The sequence below is a fragment of the Tursiops truncatus genome, chromosome 9 (assembly GCF_011762595.2).
Source record: "Tursiops truncatus isolate mTurTru1 chromosome 9, mTurTru1.mat.Y, whole genome shotgun sequence".
NCBI classification, from domain to species: Eukaryota; Metazoa; Chordata; class Mammalia; order Artiodactyla; family Delphinidae; genus Tursiops; species Tursiops truncatus.
Genome location: NC_047042.1, coordinates 57416851 through 57433031, shown reverse-complemented (window position 1 = coordinate 57433031; position 16181 = coordinate 57416851). Strand labels below are relative to the sequence as shown.

Here is a 16181-nt window from a genome sequence, read left to right as displayed (position 1 = left end):
ACAATTATCTAGAAAAAAGTATGATGATATTCTGGATTCAAACATACAGCAAGAAAATTTAGTAAATTAGTTCCTGAATACTCTAATTGGCAAATCATTGGCAAAAGGATTATGTCATTTATGGAAATTGCTAAAAGATTTTAAAATAAATCTTACTCATTTGAGGTAATTGGCTTTTCTCAAACACTGTGCTTCTTGAAATCGACTATAATACCAAGCTATGTAGATAGTTCTAGAGAATATAAATGTATCTTCTCTGGTTCCTAGAAATATACCAAACAAAAATATAACTGACGGGCTTCCCTGGTGGCGCAGTGGTTGAGAGTCCGCCTGCCGATGCAGGGGACATGGGTTTGTGCCCCGGTCCGGGAAGATCCCACATGCCACGGAGCGGCTGGGCCCGTGAGCCATGGCCGCTGAGCCTGTGTGTCCAGAGCCTGTGCTCCGCAACGGGAGAGGCCACAACAGTGAGAGGCCCACGTACCGCAAAAAAAAAAAAAAAAAAAAACTACATATATATATATATATATAACTGACAACAATGTACTATAATAAACTATCTTCATGGCATTAAAATAATGTGTTAAAAGGCAAAATAAATAAATAACAATAATAACTAGGGAATTAACTGTTTCATTAACATTGCTCCCATAAAAACAACCTGTTTAAGTTTCAGTTAGTTTTTTTTTTAATATTTATTTATTTATTTGGTTGCATCGGGTCTTAGTTGCAGCAGGTGGGCTCCTTAGTTGCAGCTCGCCAGCTCCTTAGCTGTGGCATGCGAACTTTTACTTGCAGCATGCATGTGGGACCTAGTTCCCGGAACAAGGATCGAACCCAGGCCCCCTGCACTGGGAGTGCCAAGTCTAAACCACTGTACCACCTGAGAAGTCCCTCAGTTACAGCTTTTGTTTGTTTTTTATTTGTAAACTTTTTATTTGTAAACTAACCTGATAGAAACCATAACTTACTTTAGCATATTTCAATTTGCAGTACTTTAGATCTCTGAATTTAAACAACAAATATTCATATAACCTCTTCGGTAATAAACTTCAAATTTATCTTAAGAAAACCTTATACTTTTATTCAAACAACAACAGCAAAAAATTGCACTAAGAACATTTCCATGAAGGGACTTTGCTTGTGGTCCAGTGGGTAAAACTCCGCATTCCCAAAGCAGGGGGCCTGGGTTCAATCCCTGGTTGGAGAACTAGATCCCACATGCATGCTTCAACTAAGAGCCCACATGCCACAACTAAGATCAGGCTCAGCCAAAATAAATACATTTTTAGAAAAGAAAAAAAAGACAATTTCCATGGAGAATATTGTCCATATTCCAAGAGAGCAAAGTTTAAATACAATAAAATGTAATAAGAGCCACTTCTACTATCAAAAGTCTGCTATGAGCAAATACACTTAAATTCTACCTTTGTGAAACCATAATCAAAACGAAAAGACAGGACTTCCCTGTGTTCCAATGGCTAAGAATCCACCTTCCAATTCAGAGGACGCGGATTCAATCCCTGGTCGGGGAACTAAAATCCCACATGCCATGGCGCCACTAAGCCTGCACGCCATAACTAGAGACTAGAGAAGGCTGCACACCATAATTAGAGACTAGAGAAGCCCGCGCGCCACAACTAGAGAAGCCCGCACACTGCAATGAAGACCCAGCACACACACACACACACACACACACACACACACACAAACAAACAAACAAACAAAAAGAAAAACAAGGGCTTCCCTGGTGGCACAGTGGTTGAGAGTCCGCCTGCCAATGCAGGGGACCCAGGTTCATGCCACGGAGCAGCTGGGCCCGTGAGCCATGGCCGCTGAGCCTGTGTGTCCAGAGCCTGTGCTCCGCAACGGGAGAGACCACAACAGTGAGAGGCCCGCGTACCACAAAAAAAAAAAAAAAAACATGAAAAGGCAACCCATAGAATGGGAAAAAATATTTGCAAACGATGTAACCAACAAGGGATTAATCTCCAAAATATACAAACAGCTCATGCAGCTCAGTATCAAAAAAACAACCAAATCAAAAACTGGGCAGGGAATTCCCTGATGGTCCAGTGGTTAGGACTACATGCTTTCACTGCCAAGGGCCCAGGTTCGATCACTGTTCAGGGAACTAAGATCCTACAAGCCAAGCTGCACGGCCAAAAAAAAGGCAGAAGATCTAAACAGACATTTCTCCAAAGAAGACATACAGATGGCCAAAAAGCACATGAAAAGATGCTCAACATCACGAAATATTAGAGAAATGCAAATCAAAACTACAGTGAATGGGGCTTCCCTGGTGGCGCAGTGGTTGAGAGTCCGCCTGACGATGCAGGGGACACGGGTTCATGCCCCGATCCGGGAGGATCCTACATGCCGCGGAGTGGCTGGGCCCGTGAGCCATGGTCGCTGAGCCTGCGCGTCCGGAGCCTGTGCTCCGCAACGGGAGAGGCCCGCGTACCGCAAAAAAAAAAAAAAAAACTACAGTGAAGTATCACCTCACATCAGTCAGAATGGCCATCAACAAAAAGTCTACAAATAATAAGTGCTGGAGAGGGTGTGGAGAAAAGGCAACCCTCCTACACTGCTGGTGGGAATGTAAACTCATACAGCCACTATGGAGAACAGTATGGGGGTTCCTTAAAAAACTAAAAATAGAACTACCATATGATCCAGCAATCCCATTCCGGGGCATATATCTAGAGAAAACCATAATTCGAAAAGATACATGCACCCCAATGTTCAATGCAGCACTATTTACAATAGCCAAGACACGGAAGCAACCTAAATGTCCACTAATGGAGGAATGGATAAAGAAGATGTGATATATATATATATATATATACATATACATACAGTGGAATATTACTCAGCCATAAAAAAGAATGAAATAATGCCATTTGCAGCAACATAGACAGACTTAAGAGATTATCATACTAAGTGAAGTCAGAAAAAGAAAAATATAATATCACTTATATGTGGAATCTAAAAAAATGATACAAATGAACTTACTTACAAAACAGAAACAGACTCACAGACTTCAGAAACAAACTTTATGGGGACATCACTGGTGGCTCAGTGGTTAAGAATCCGTCTGCCGATACAGGGGACACGGGTTCAAGCCCTGGTCCGGGAAGATCCCACATGCCGTGGAGCAACTAAGCCTGTGCGCCACAACTACTGAGCCTGCGCTCCACAACTACTGAGTCCGTGCGCCACAGCTACTGAGCCTGTGCTCTAAGGCCTGCAAGCCACAACTACTGAGCCCGCATGCCACAACTACCGAAGCCCGCGCACCTAGAGCCTGTGCTCCACAACAAGAGAAGCCACTGCAAGGAGAAGCCCACGCACTGCAACAAAGAGTAGCCCCTGCTTGCCGCAACTAGAAAAGGCCCGCGTGCAGCAACGAAGACCCAACACAGTAAAAATAAATAAATAAATAAATAAAATTAAAAAAAAAAATTATGGTTACCAAAGGGGAAATGTTGGGAGGAAGGATAAATTAGGAGTTTGGGATTAACATACATACACCACTATATATAAAATAGATAATCAACAAGGACCTACTGAAGAACACAGGGAACTCTACTCAATATTCTGTAATAACCTATATGGGATAAGAATCTGAAAAAGAATGTATAAATAAATACATATGTGTGTGTGTGTGTGTGTGTGTGTACAACTGAATCACTTTTCTGTATACCTGAAATAACACAACATTGTAAATCAACTATACTCCAGAAAGGTGGGGGCGGGTGCGGACCGAGAGGCGGGGGATGTCACAGGGCCAGCCCCACAGGCCCCTCTCCCGGGGGGGCCGTGTAGGGCCGGAGGGGCGGCGGACACATCCGCATCCGGGTCCTCCGCCACCCTCGGCGCGGGGGGTGGGCCGGGGTTCCCGGGCGCTCGCGGCCCTTGCGCTCTTCAAAAAGAAAAAAAAAAAAAAACTATACTCCAATATTAAAAAAAAAATAAATATAAATAAATAAATGGTTAAAAAAAAATTCTAGCTTTACAAGAGAATTCCAGATCCAAAGGATTAAATTTTTTTGGTTGGAGCAGAAAAAGGAGAGGGAAGAAAGGCTACAAATATATCTATAAAGGTCTAAGTTATTTCCTGAACATGTATACATTCCACAGACAAGTACCTTTTTTTATTTTTTATTTATTTATGGCTGTGTTGGGTCTTTGTTGCTGTGCGGGCTTCTCATTGCAGTGGCTTCTCTTGTTGCAGAGCACGGGCTCTAGGCACGTGGGCTTTAGTAGTTGTGGCTTGCAGGCTCTACAGCACAGGCTCAGTAGTTGTGGCACACGGGCTTAGTTGCTCCGTGGCATGTGGGATCTTCCCAGACCAGGGATCGAACCCGTGTCCCCTACACTGTCAGGCGGATTCTTAACCACTGCGCCACCGGGGAAGTCCCGACAAGTAACTTTTAATGTTGGGTTTCACATACGTTTTTAAAGAAGAAGAAAAAATTTAGGATGGTATAAGTTTACTTATATTAAGTTTCTTTTTTAATTAAAATTGAATGATTTACTTTACACCAGATCAATGGAACAGAAAAGAGACCCAGCAATAAACGCATGCATATGTGTTCAATCAATCTATCAATACAACAAAGGAACCAAGAATATACAATAGGAAAAGGGTACTCTCTTCAACAAATCGTCCTGGGAAAGCTGGACAGCCACATGCAAAACAATGAAACTGGACCACCATCTTAAACCATACACAAAAATTAATTCAAATGAATAAAAGACTTAAATTTAAGACTTGAAACCATAAAACTCCTAGGAGAGAACACAGGGGGTAATACGCTCCTTGACCCTGGTCTTAGCAATGAATTTTTGGATTTGATACCAAAAGCAAAAATAAACAAGCAGGACTACATCAAACTAAAAAAGGTTCCGCACAGCAAAGGAAACCACCAACAAAATGAAAAAGCAACCTCTGAAATTGGAGGAAATATTTGCAAATCAAATATCTGATAAGAGGTTAATATCCAAAACTATATTTAAAGAATTCACACAACTCAATAGCCACCCCCCGCAATAAAAACCCCACAATCCAATTTAAAAATTGGCAGAGGAACGGAAAAGACATTTTCTTCCAAATACAACACATGAATGGCCAACAAGCACATGAAAAGGTGCTCAGGTACATGAAAAGGTGCTCAAAATCAGGGAAATGCAAATCAAAGCCACAATGCATATCAGCTCACACCTATCAGAATGGCTGTCATCAAAAAGACAAGGGATAGGACTTTCCTGGAGGCGCAGTGGTTAAGAATCCGCCTGCCAATGCAGGGGACACGGGTTCGAGCCCTGCTCCGGGTAGGTCCCACATGCCGTGGAGCAACTAAGCCTGTGCGCCACAACTACTGAGCCTGTGCTCAACAAGAGAAGCCACCGCAATGAGAAGCATGTGCACCGCAAAGAAGAGTAGCTCCCGTTCACAACTAGAGAAAGCCCGCAAGCAGCAACAAAGACCCAGTGCAACCAAAAATAAATAAATAAAAATTAAAAAAAAAGAAGACAATGGATAACAAAATACTGGTGAAGATGTAGAGAAAAGGGAACCCTTGTGCACTGTTGGTGGAAATGTAAACTGGTGCAGGCACCATGCAAAAGCCAATACGGAATGAAAACTATACCGTATGATTCAGCAACCCCACTTCTGGGTATGTACCCAAAGGAAATGAAAACAGGATATGGAAGAGATTTATCTGCACTCTCATGTTCACTGCAGCATATTCACAACAATCAAGATAAAGAAACAACCTAAACGTATATCAGTGGATGAATGGATACAGAAAATGTGGTACATAAATACAATGGAATACTATTCAGTCATGAGAAAGAAGAAAATCCTGCTATTTGCAACAACATGGATGGACCTTGAGAGCATTATGCTAAGTGAAATATGCCAAACAAATACTGCATGGTATCTACTTATATGAAGAATCTAAATAAAAAGTCAAACTCATAGAAAAAGAATAGAAAAGTGGGTGCCAGGGGCTGAGGGGTGGGGAGCGGGGAGGTTGATAAAAGGGGACAAAGTTTTAGCTATAAGATGAATAAAGTCAGAGGATCTAATGTATAACATTGTGACTACAGTTAACAACACTATAATGTATAAGTGAAATTTGCTGAGAGAAAAATGTTCTCCTCTCGCTCTCTCTCTCTCTCTCTCTCTCTCACACACACTCACACACACACACACACACACAAAGGGTAAATAGGGGAATTCCCTGGAGGCCCAGTGGTTAGGACTCCATGCTTCCACTGCAGGGGGCATGGGTTCGATCCCTGGTCTGGGAACTAACATCCCATAAGCCATGGGGGGCAGCCAAAAAAAAAAAAAAAAAGATAAATATGTAGTTGAAAATGTGTTAATTAATTAGATGGGAGGAATCCTTTCACAAGGATTCTTTTCACAATCCTTTCCTTTATACATATTCAAATCATCATTATGTACACTTTAAATATCTTAAAATTTCATCAATTATACCTGAACTGAATGAAAAATACTCAATGCTACAAGTCTTGTGAAACAAACTATAAAAAATGCTTCATGTACCTAGGGGCAGGACAGGAATAAAGATGCAAACGTAGAGAATGGACTTGAGGACACGGGGAGGGGGAAGCTGCGACGAAGTGAGAGAGTGGCACTGACATATATACACTACCAAATGTAAAAGAGATAGCTAGTGGGAAGCAGCCGCATAGCACAGGGAGATCAGCTTGGTGCTTTGTGACCACCTAGAGGGGTGGGATAGGGAGGGTGGGAGGGAGATGCAAGAGGGAGGGGATATGCGGATATGCGTATGCACATAGCTGACTCACCTTGTTATACAGCAGAAACTAACACACCATTGTAAAGCAATTATACTCCAATAAAGATGTTAAAAAACAATGCTTCATGTTACACCTCTGTATTAGTCTATACAAGATTATGAGCTAGTTCAAAGTATATAAATATATTTTAGAAACAAAGTATTATGAATTTCTGAAACTATTACTTAGCAAATCAGGTGCAAAATGAAAGTAATTGGCTTTAAAGAAACGTATTGCTAAATACATTAAATTACTCATTAAAATTAAGCCTTTGTGTCTTCTCAATAAAAAACCGGTAAAAGAGAATTAGAAATTCAATGATATCCTAACTTCAAAATTGGTTTTTAGCAATTCTACACATTAGATAGATAGATAGATAGACATAAGCAACTGGGGCGATCCATACATTAAGCAGTTTAAATGCCTTAAACTACCTCTGTCCAAAACCAGGTATCCAACGCAAGGAAAAAGAAAGCCAAAAATATAAAGATAGTTGAAGAGGTCCACACTAGCCAGAGCCACCATCATAATGAGAGATCTTTCATGTTCTCTCACTCCTATACCTATGATAACTCCCAAATGCCTGGTAATGTCTCAAGGTACCCTACCTAGTTTGTGAAACTTAAGAACCAAAACAATATGAATATATACAATAGTTCATAACATGCTCCTCATATTGTTTAAGCAATATTGACTTAGTACCCCACAAAAGAAATTGGTTTTAAATTATCTTGAAGTACATCTTAAGTTACCAATATTCAAGTTAAGAATATAATTTACTTTATGGAAAAAACTCAATTCATAGTTTAGGCACCAAAAAATTATAAACTAAACTAACTAGAAAACTTAAGAGGATCACAGCCCATTTTAGTCCTACTTGGAAAACAAGATTCAATACCATTCAATTTTCAATCTTCTAATTTCAAATATATATCTAGTTTTCAATCTTCTAATTTCGAGTATATATCTAGCACTCCAAAACAAAAACAAGAACACACGGAATATACATACAACCTGCTAATTTTTACATAAGTCTAATAAATGTAAAGTTGGGGGTTAAAAACCTAATACAATGGGATATTATGTGACATTAAAAAGAACGAACTGCTGACACATACTATAAAATGGTGACGCTTGAAAACATAAGTGAAAGAAGCTAGTCACAAAAGGCCACATATTATTTCATTTGTATGCAATGTCCAAAACATGCAAATCCATAGAGACGGAAACTTAGATTAGTGGCTGCCTGGGACTTGTGGGAAATAAAGAGTGACGACAAATAGGTACAAGATTTCTTTTGGGCGGGTGATGAGCTTGGTGCTGAGGAACCTGCAGCGGGCAGTGCCCGAGGCGGGCGCGGCTCCGTGAGAAGGTGCAGGCAGTGCGGAGAGCCCTGTGGGTGCAGAGGTTCAACCTGGGGGTCGTCTGTGTCGACAACAGATTCGGCCGATTAATACAATCTACACAAACAAAAATACCCCAACAGATGTGCTTTCCTTTCCATTTCACGAGGATCTGAAAACAGGCAAAATTCCCCAGCCTGATTTTCCAGATTACTATAATTTAGGAGACATTTTCCTGGGAGTAGAGTATATCTTCCAGCACTGCAAAGAAAATGAAGATTCCTATGACATCCTGACTGTGACTGCCACCCACGGGCTCTGTCACCTGCTGAGCTTCACACACAGCATGGAGGCCGAGTGGCAGAAGCGGTACCAGAAGGAGAAGCAGGTTCTCAAGGAGCTGAGCAGGCACACAGGGACCAGGTTTCCGCCCCTGAGCAGGGGCCTCTTCTGACTGAAGTGTCACAGTGTGAATGAAAGGTGGATTCCCCCCCCTTGGGCCCCAAGGATCAGGGGTCCCCCACGCTGAGGTCCCTGCTGGCCACTGCTGTCCTGTGGGGCTGCAGAAGTGCCAGCCCTAGCAGGTGCTGAATTCTATGAGTGGAACCTGCCTCTTAAAACACTAGAGAAATTTCCACTCATTTCTTTGTTCAGGACACAGGTAGGTGTGTTATTTTCAGTGTTGTAAATAAAATAGTTCTAAGTGCTCAGAAAAAAAAAATTTATTTTGGGGGTTCTAAAACTAGGTTATGGTAATGGTTGCACAATTCTATAAATATAATAAAAACCACTGAATTTTATACTTTAAAGTGATGAACTTTGGGGGTATGTAAATTACATCTCAACAAAGCTGTTTTTAAAAAAGATCAATTAGATAAGCCCTCAGCAGTAGGTATAGTGTGTCATTAAGAACACTGGTATAGTATACAGTGTGATTAAGAGCACTGGCTGGAGCCAGACTGCCTGCCTGTACCACTTATATAAACTGTTCAATTGTAGGCAGGTTAAGTAACCTACACTTCATAGTACAAAGAGAGTTAACAGACATAAAAACACTCAGAATAGCACCTGGCTTACATTAAGTATTATATGCGTTACTCTTATTAATCAGCCTTTTACAAGAGAGAAAAATCCACACTTCTTTGAAGTTGAACTAAAAATGAATGTAAAAATTACCCTTAATGAAAATTGTTACTTTTTAAATTTAGAGTGTACATGAATAATGGAACATACATATCACATTAAAATAATCTAGGGGAAATACAATATATAAATTATAGCTCTCAATTTATAAATATTATTTGGTTTCAGTTTTAATCTACTTTGTAATCCTACCTTATACCTTCAAGGAGCCAACGTTAAATGTAATTAAACGCATCACTCATACCAATTGGTTTTGATAATCTTAACTTGTCCAATTCTTTTAATTTACAAAATGAGTGTTCCCTCTAGTGGTATTTTACAATGAGAAAAGTCAATGTTTACAAAAGATGGAAGATTTTATTTATAAACATTAAATTATTATAAACATTTAACTGTTTTAGTATTTGTCAAGTATTGAATGGGTAATAAGTTAATCAATCATATTTTATAAAACAATGAAAATGCAATATATTTCTTCTACCATGAAGAAACTGAAGTTCTCTACAGATCATTCCTAGTATACTATTATAAAATTTTAAATGACTGGTAAATATCTTAATAGTCCTTCAGATATTCAGAGGCTATATACTCATACCTCAAAGAGAAGCCCTTTAGGACTATTATATGAAGATCATTTTTCAGAATTCATACCATGGAATAGATTTTAAACAGATGCCAAGAAATGTCACAGACTTAATAAGCCACGCAACTAACCCGGGTGTGAAAGTTCCTGAGCTGTTCTAACTGCCCAGCAGGCCTCCCTGATTAAGATGGAGACTATAATTTTGGAAGTAAAAAGCAAATTCATAAAAAACTAGAAGCCCCACAACTAGGAACAAAGAAGCACTCTCTCTCCTGGCAAGCATGTTATTTTATCCCCAGAAATAAGCAGTTGCCAAAATATAACTCATAATTGTTTATATGTAACATTATACAAGTATTATCAATACTTTTAAAATCTCGGGAAAAGGCTGTCAATTTCTATTCCTCTTGGATGACACTCTTCATATTTTAGTTCTTCCTCGATGATTCTCTGGTCTATCACTATGAAAGGTAATACAACAATATAGCTACTTAAAGTTAGTGAGCATCTATTACGTAACCAATACCATTCTAGGTCCTTTTATCACCATTTTCTACAGTATAACATATTTTTAAAAATCACTTCCACATACTTCATCTTCCCAGAGAGTATATTCCAATGGAAGGATAGCAGCAAGGAAGAAGTGCCTTTCAAGATTAGTGACTGTCATCAAGATTTATGAGTTGCCATAAAAACTTCCAAAGATCTCTTCTGGGCACCACAGCCACAATCTCCTACAGATTTTGCTTCATTAATCCCTTGACCTCAATCTACCACTTTCTCAACCTAAGTCTATCAGAATAATCTTTAGTCTTGCCTGTAGTGCTTAACCCCTTGTCACCTGGACAGCAGAGAGAACCTGAGACTGTTTAAATCTCAGCTAATACTCGACTGAACCAGAGAAATGGCCTAATGTACATCAGTATTTCTCGCAATTAAAGGCCTCTCATTCTGCCATTCCTACTCTTGCAAATCAACCTTTCTTCCCTTGGATTTCAAGGCGATGAGAGTCTAACCTTAAAGGCCATATTTCAGGGTATTCTTGATCTCATGGGCTAAGTTCATGCTGTAATGGGCCACTTTAGAAAACTATCAAATCCAGGTACAAACATCGAGAGAAATGCGTGAAGAATAGAAAGAGAAGGGTAAGAATTATACAAAGGATAGCAAAGGAGTTATAACAATTGAATTAAAAATTTAGCTGAATGTCCTAATAGTCAAGCTAGGCACATACAATGAGATTTTATCATAACATTTATAATATAATATTTGGTACACCTGCTTAAAAAGTTCAAATTTAAAAAGTGGTTCCTTGAGGGCTTCCCTGGTGGTGCAGTGTCTGAGAGTCTGCCTGCCAATGCGGGGGACACGGGTTCGAGCCCTGACCCGAGCAGATCCCACATGCTGCGGAGCAGCTGGGCCACAACTACTAAAGCCCGCGCGCCGTGCTCCGCAATAGGAGAAGCCACTGCAGTGAGAAGCTTGTGCACCGGAAATAAAAAAAAAAAAAAAAAAAAAAAAAGGGTGGTTCCTTGGACTTCCCTGGTGGTCCAGTGGTTAAGACTTCTGCGCTTCCACTGCAGGGGGCACTGATTCAATCCCTGGTTGGGGAACTAAGATCCCACATGCCCCACAGTACCCACCACCCCTCCAAAAAAAAAAAAAAAGTGGTTTCTTAACCAAATAGAGTATCTTACTCCTACTGTAGGATACTCCTACTGCAGGACTGCAAGTATTCCCCAAGAGTAAAATTGGGGGAATAACTGTATTTTAAACTAAAAAGGCTAATGGTAACAAGGACAGAAGACTTTACAGATGTTTATAAGGAGATTCACAACTGTATACATTGCTATAAGTTATGTTTACCCTCTAACTCAAATAAGCAATCCTCAAGCAAACAGAATAAGGCTAAAAAAATCTTTTCAGCTTGAGCCCAGCTGTATTTAATCTCTGCTCAGGTGTGCAATATACAACCACTTCACTGGAGTATAAAACCTATTAAGAATCACTGTACTAATGGTTCAATTAACAATTATTAAGCAACTGTTCTAGGTCTTGCTGCACAAAAGAATAATGGAACAGACCCCATCCTTAGGTAACAATAGATCAATCCTGTCAATGGACATTAGCATATCCAACTAGTTACAACATATGTGAGACTGTGGTATGTATAATCATAACCTGTGCAAGTTTGTCAAAACTAACACATTTTCTTATGAAAATATTAAATAAATTAAGTGATTGTTTTTTCCCATTGTTTTTGGCTACTGACTTAAATCCATTTGTATCTCTAATCAAGCCACACTGTTTTACACTTATACTTCTTTTTTTCTTAGATTAAGAAATTGTGCCAATTTTTAATTAGGTGGTTTTTAGTATAATTTATTGCATTTCTCACATCAAGGATTTCAGAATTCTAACATTACATCTTATTTCACTAAATTCTGCTTTTTAGAAGAGTAATTTTAACTACTTTATTCTATTCTTCCCTTTATTCAGTGTTTATCATTCCTAAATGTATTTCTAACCCCTCTCCCCCGAATCAATCAAGTATCCTACAATTAGACGTAAAGCATCTAGAAACAGTTGTCGGGGACAATGTCACAAGCCTGATACCAAAAATCTAAAGTATTTTAACCATTTACAACATAAAAGAGGCTATGACAGAAGGTTGATAGGCTCTGACCTATTCTCATACAAACATCTATCTAAATGCTACTTTTTTCAACATGTGGTCTTCACTCATTTTAACTGGTTCAGTTCCTGAAAAAAGTGGGTTTCAGACAATATACTATAACTCCAATCAGTTACATAGGACACAACTAACCTTTTGCTCTGCTTGCAGTTGGTCACATCTTTCTTTCTCATGGTTAAGTTCTCTTTCCATTCTTCCAACTTGTTCTCGAAGTTGTGTTGTTTCTTTTTCCAGAACAGCAATTAACTTTAACAGTTCTTCTTTTTCTTTCATGGTTTTCTCAATTTTCAACTATAAAACAGAAAACTCAAATTGTTTTTTTATAATCTTATAATACATTACTAATTCAGTTTTCCATTTCAAAAAAATAGTGAAGAAATTTGCAGAAAGAACTTTTACATACTATCTACTTCATATCAATCAGACTCTTTTAGTCTTCAGTTAGAAAAATTCATGAATCATAAACTTAAACCATTTTTTGGTTGGGCAAAGAAAAAAACATTACAAGAAGGTATAAAAGTAATGAATTTTATTATGAAGTTGCCTGCTAATCACTTTTCAAATCAGTACTAAAAATGAGGCATATTAAGTTTCATAAGTGACTTAATTCTGGGCTGTTCTTATTTTGGGTAATAATCAAGGAGAAAAATGTGTACCTCTTCTTGAATGCAAATCTATGGGAAATCTTTGAATCTATTTAAGAACTTCCTTGTGTGTTACATAAGGCCTTCATCTATGGGATTACTGTGAAAAGTTCTTTAAATAAGGTACTAAGGAATAAGTTTCTATATGTATAAAATGGCCTCTATTTAGCTAAATTAAAAGAAACTTTGTAAGTAAATGCAAATTTTAGGACAAAAATGCACATTGTAACATATTAACAATATAATTGACTCTTACATGAACACTAAGTTACTTAGTTCAGGAAAATCTAAAACTCCAGTATTCTAAAAATTACCAAATTAAGGGACCTAAAATAGTAAATAAAATGGTTAAGATTTCTCTTACAGCAAGAAGTCTGATTCTATTAAAAAAAAAAAAAGAAGTCTGATTCTAACAAGGGAAGAATGGAGACTCAGAGGGAAAACTTCACAAAGGAGGCATCATACATTTAGCTAAAATAAAATGTTTTCCCCCAATAAACCCCAAGTCACTTTTCCAGGGTCATGGAATCAAACTCTAATTAAACTCTAAAATGGCTCTTATGAAAGTTAAAGCACTGTAAAATTTTTAAATGACCCATCTATCTCTTCCATCAGACTAAATGAAAATGACAGGAGTAAATGCCCTCAAAAGAGAAAAGTTTGGGCTTCCCTGGTGGTGCAGTGGTTGAGAGTCCGCCTGCCAATGCAGGGGACACGGGTTCGTGCCCCGGTCTGGGAAGATCCCACATGCCGCGAAGCGGCTGAGCCCGTGAGCCATGGCCGCTGAGCCTGCGCGTCCGGAGCACAGGCTCCGCAACGGGAGAGGCCACAACAGTGAGAGGCCTGTGTACCACAAAAAAAAAAAAAAAAAGAAAAAAAAGAAAAAAGTTTACTTATTCACTTAATTTTTTACCTTACCTATTTTTTAAAAAATCATTTTTGGCTCTAAACTTTCTGGCCACTTAAAAATAAAGATACACCTTGACACAGTACAACAGAAACATTATAAAAGAACCATTTTTTCCCAGTGATTCATTTAACTGACACATACTTTAGAGTTCACTGAATCTTAAGTAGAAATTTTTAAAAGGAATTAAAATTATATGAAAGTGTATACAAGTCTAATTCCTGTCCCCAGTTTTGTATTCTGGTATCTTTCGACCATACAAAAAGGTTAAAATTGTACCATGAACACCCATAACCTAAATTCAATAATTATTAATATTTTGCCATATTTACTCTCCCTCTATATACCTAAGTTTTATTTCTTTTTCTTTTTTTTGTTAAAGCATTTGAAACATAATTGCAGATACTTCACCCCTAAGTGCACAGGCCAAGCATCTCCTAATAAGTAGTCTTGTATTTAACCACTACCATGATCATAGCTAAGAAAATTAACAATAATTTTATAACACCCAACGGGTAGTCCACAGTTAAAATATACTACACTACCCCCAAGTATCTACTTTTTAGAAATCTAGGATACAACCAAGGTTCACAAACTGAAGGATTGTGGCTCAATCATTCTTAATGACAACAGTGCCCTAGATAATGTCTCACACTTGTACTAATTTGGTGCATTTTTAGTAAAATCATTAAAGATTTTGATAAATGTGGAAATTTAAAAGACTCGTCAAAAAATTGATCAGGATATAAATACCTTATCTCAGAAACATTTACCTAAGAGACAGCACACATTTTATGAGTAGGAAGAAGAGAACTAAATTGTGCAATGTCCCAATTTACTTGGAGCACAAAAGATAGGTAGATGCCAAAATGCCTGTTGTTTTTCTGTTGGAGGTCCTAAAATCAGGGTGGTCTAACAAGTATCCAAAAAACTGCAATATAAACAGTCACTGCATTCTTCATAAGATCTAGGCTTGTTTCAGCATCTTTGACTAGCATTCAAATACCAGGCTAAAAACCTTGATCATCAGGCGGTTGTCACCACAAAATGTTTTAGTCACCCTATAAAAGTTACATTTCTTTATTTAAGATAAGAGAGGAATTTCTGGAAGGGGAAAGGAAAGATACAGAAAAATTCAAAGTTACTGGTTCCTTCTAACCTTCTTAGTTTGACTGTCTAATATCTATAACCTCTTGTCTTTTTTCTGTAGTCTGTTTTTTAAGATAAATAAAATCAGAGGCATAAAATGTTTACATATAAAAAACATCCGAGTATAAAGAATAAGCAATGACTCGCCATAGGCTAAATAGGAATGTAAAATAACCAAAAATGTATACTGAACCAATTAAAGAAGATCTTTTTCACAGAAACTCAATATAACATTCTAATTTTTTAGGTTTAGGGTAAAGACATTGAGAAATATCTTGAAATAGGAATGCTGTTCTATTTTTTTCCTTCACTAAGTACTAAAAATTAAGACATATGGCATTATTAGACCATCTACACAGAAAATTTCTTTTGATGCAAGTGCAATGACTCCAAAATATTCAGTGAAAAAGAGTGAGAAACTTTTTCACCTTTTTTTTTAAAATTATGGTTAATCCAGCTTATTCATTTGATCAAATAAACAGGAAAAGAAATCATTCTAAAAACGCTGAACCTAAATTATGAGACTGGGACGCTTCACTGATTCACTGCCACACGTGAGACAGAGCATGCTTGTGTTATAGTGAAATGAAGTTCACATCCAATTACAGTTAGACTTACTGCTTCATACCACTTTACCATCAGCTTCACCCCCAAATCTGTATTATTCTACAATCAATAGATTAGGCCATCCCTAAAGAAGAAAGGTTAGGGGGAGGGAACATTAGGAAGTTTTAGGTCTAAACTCTCTCAATAATTACTTATTGCAGATATACTATGCACAAAATACTGATAAGCCTAGGGACAGTCCCTGCCACAGTGAAATCAGTAACATAATTGTGACAGAAAATTTTTTTAAGTATTTCAAAAACAACACTCT

At 38.1% G+C, this 16181-nt stretch overlaps 1 protein-coding gene and 1 pseudogene across 3 annotated transcripts in view; one reads left to right on the top strand and one right to left on the bottom strand.

Moving 5' to 3' along the window:
- The window catches only part of TAX1BP1 (Tax1 binding protein 1), an 88315-nt gene that overhangs the window by 49505 nt on the left and 22629 nt on the right, over window positions 1–16181 (bottom strand). For all 3 annotated transcript variants that reach the window (XM_019926332.3, XM_019926323.3, XM_019926328.3), the window contains exon 5: window positions 12737–12895. In XM_019926332.3, the coding sequence (XP_019781891.1) occupies window positions 12737–12895 (159 nt within the window). The remainder of the gene's footprint in view (window positions 1–12736; window positions 12896–16181) is intronic.
- On the top strand, window positions 8149–8637 carry LOC117313599 (endoribonuclease YbeY pseudogene; annotated as a pseudogene).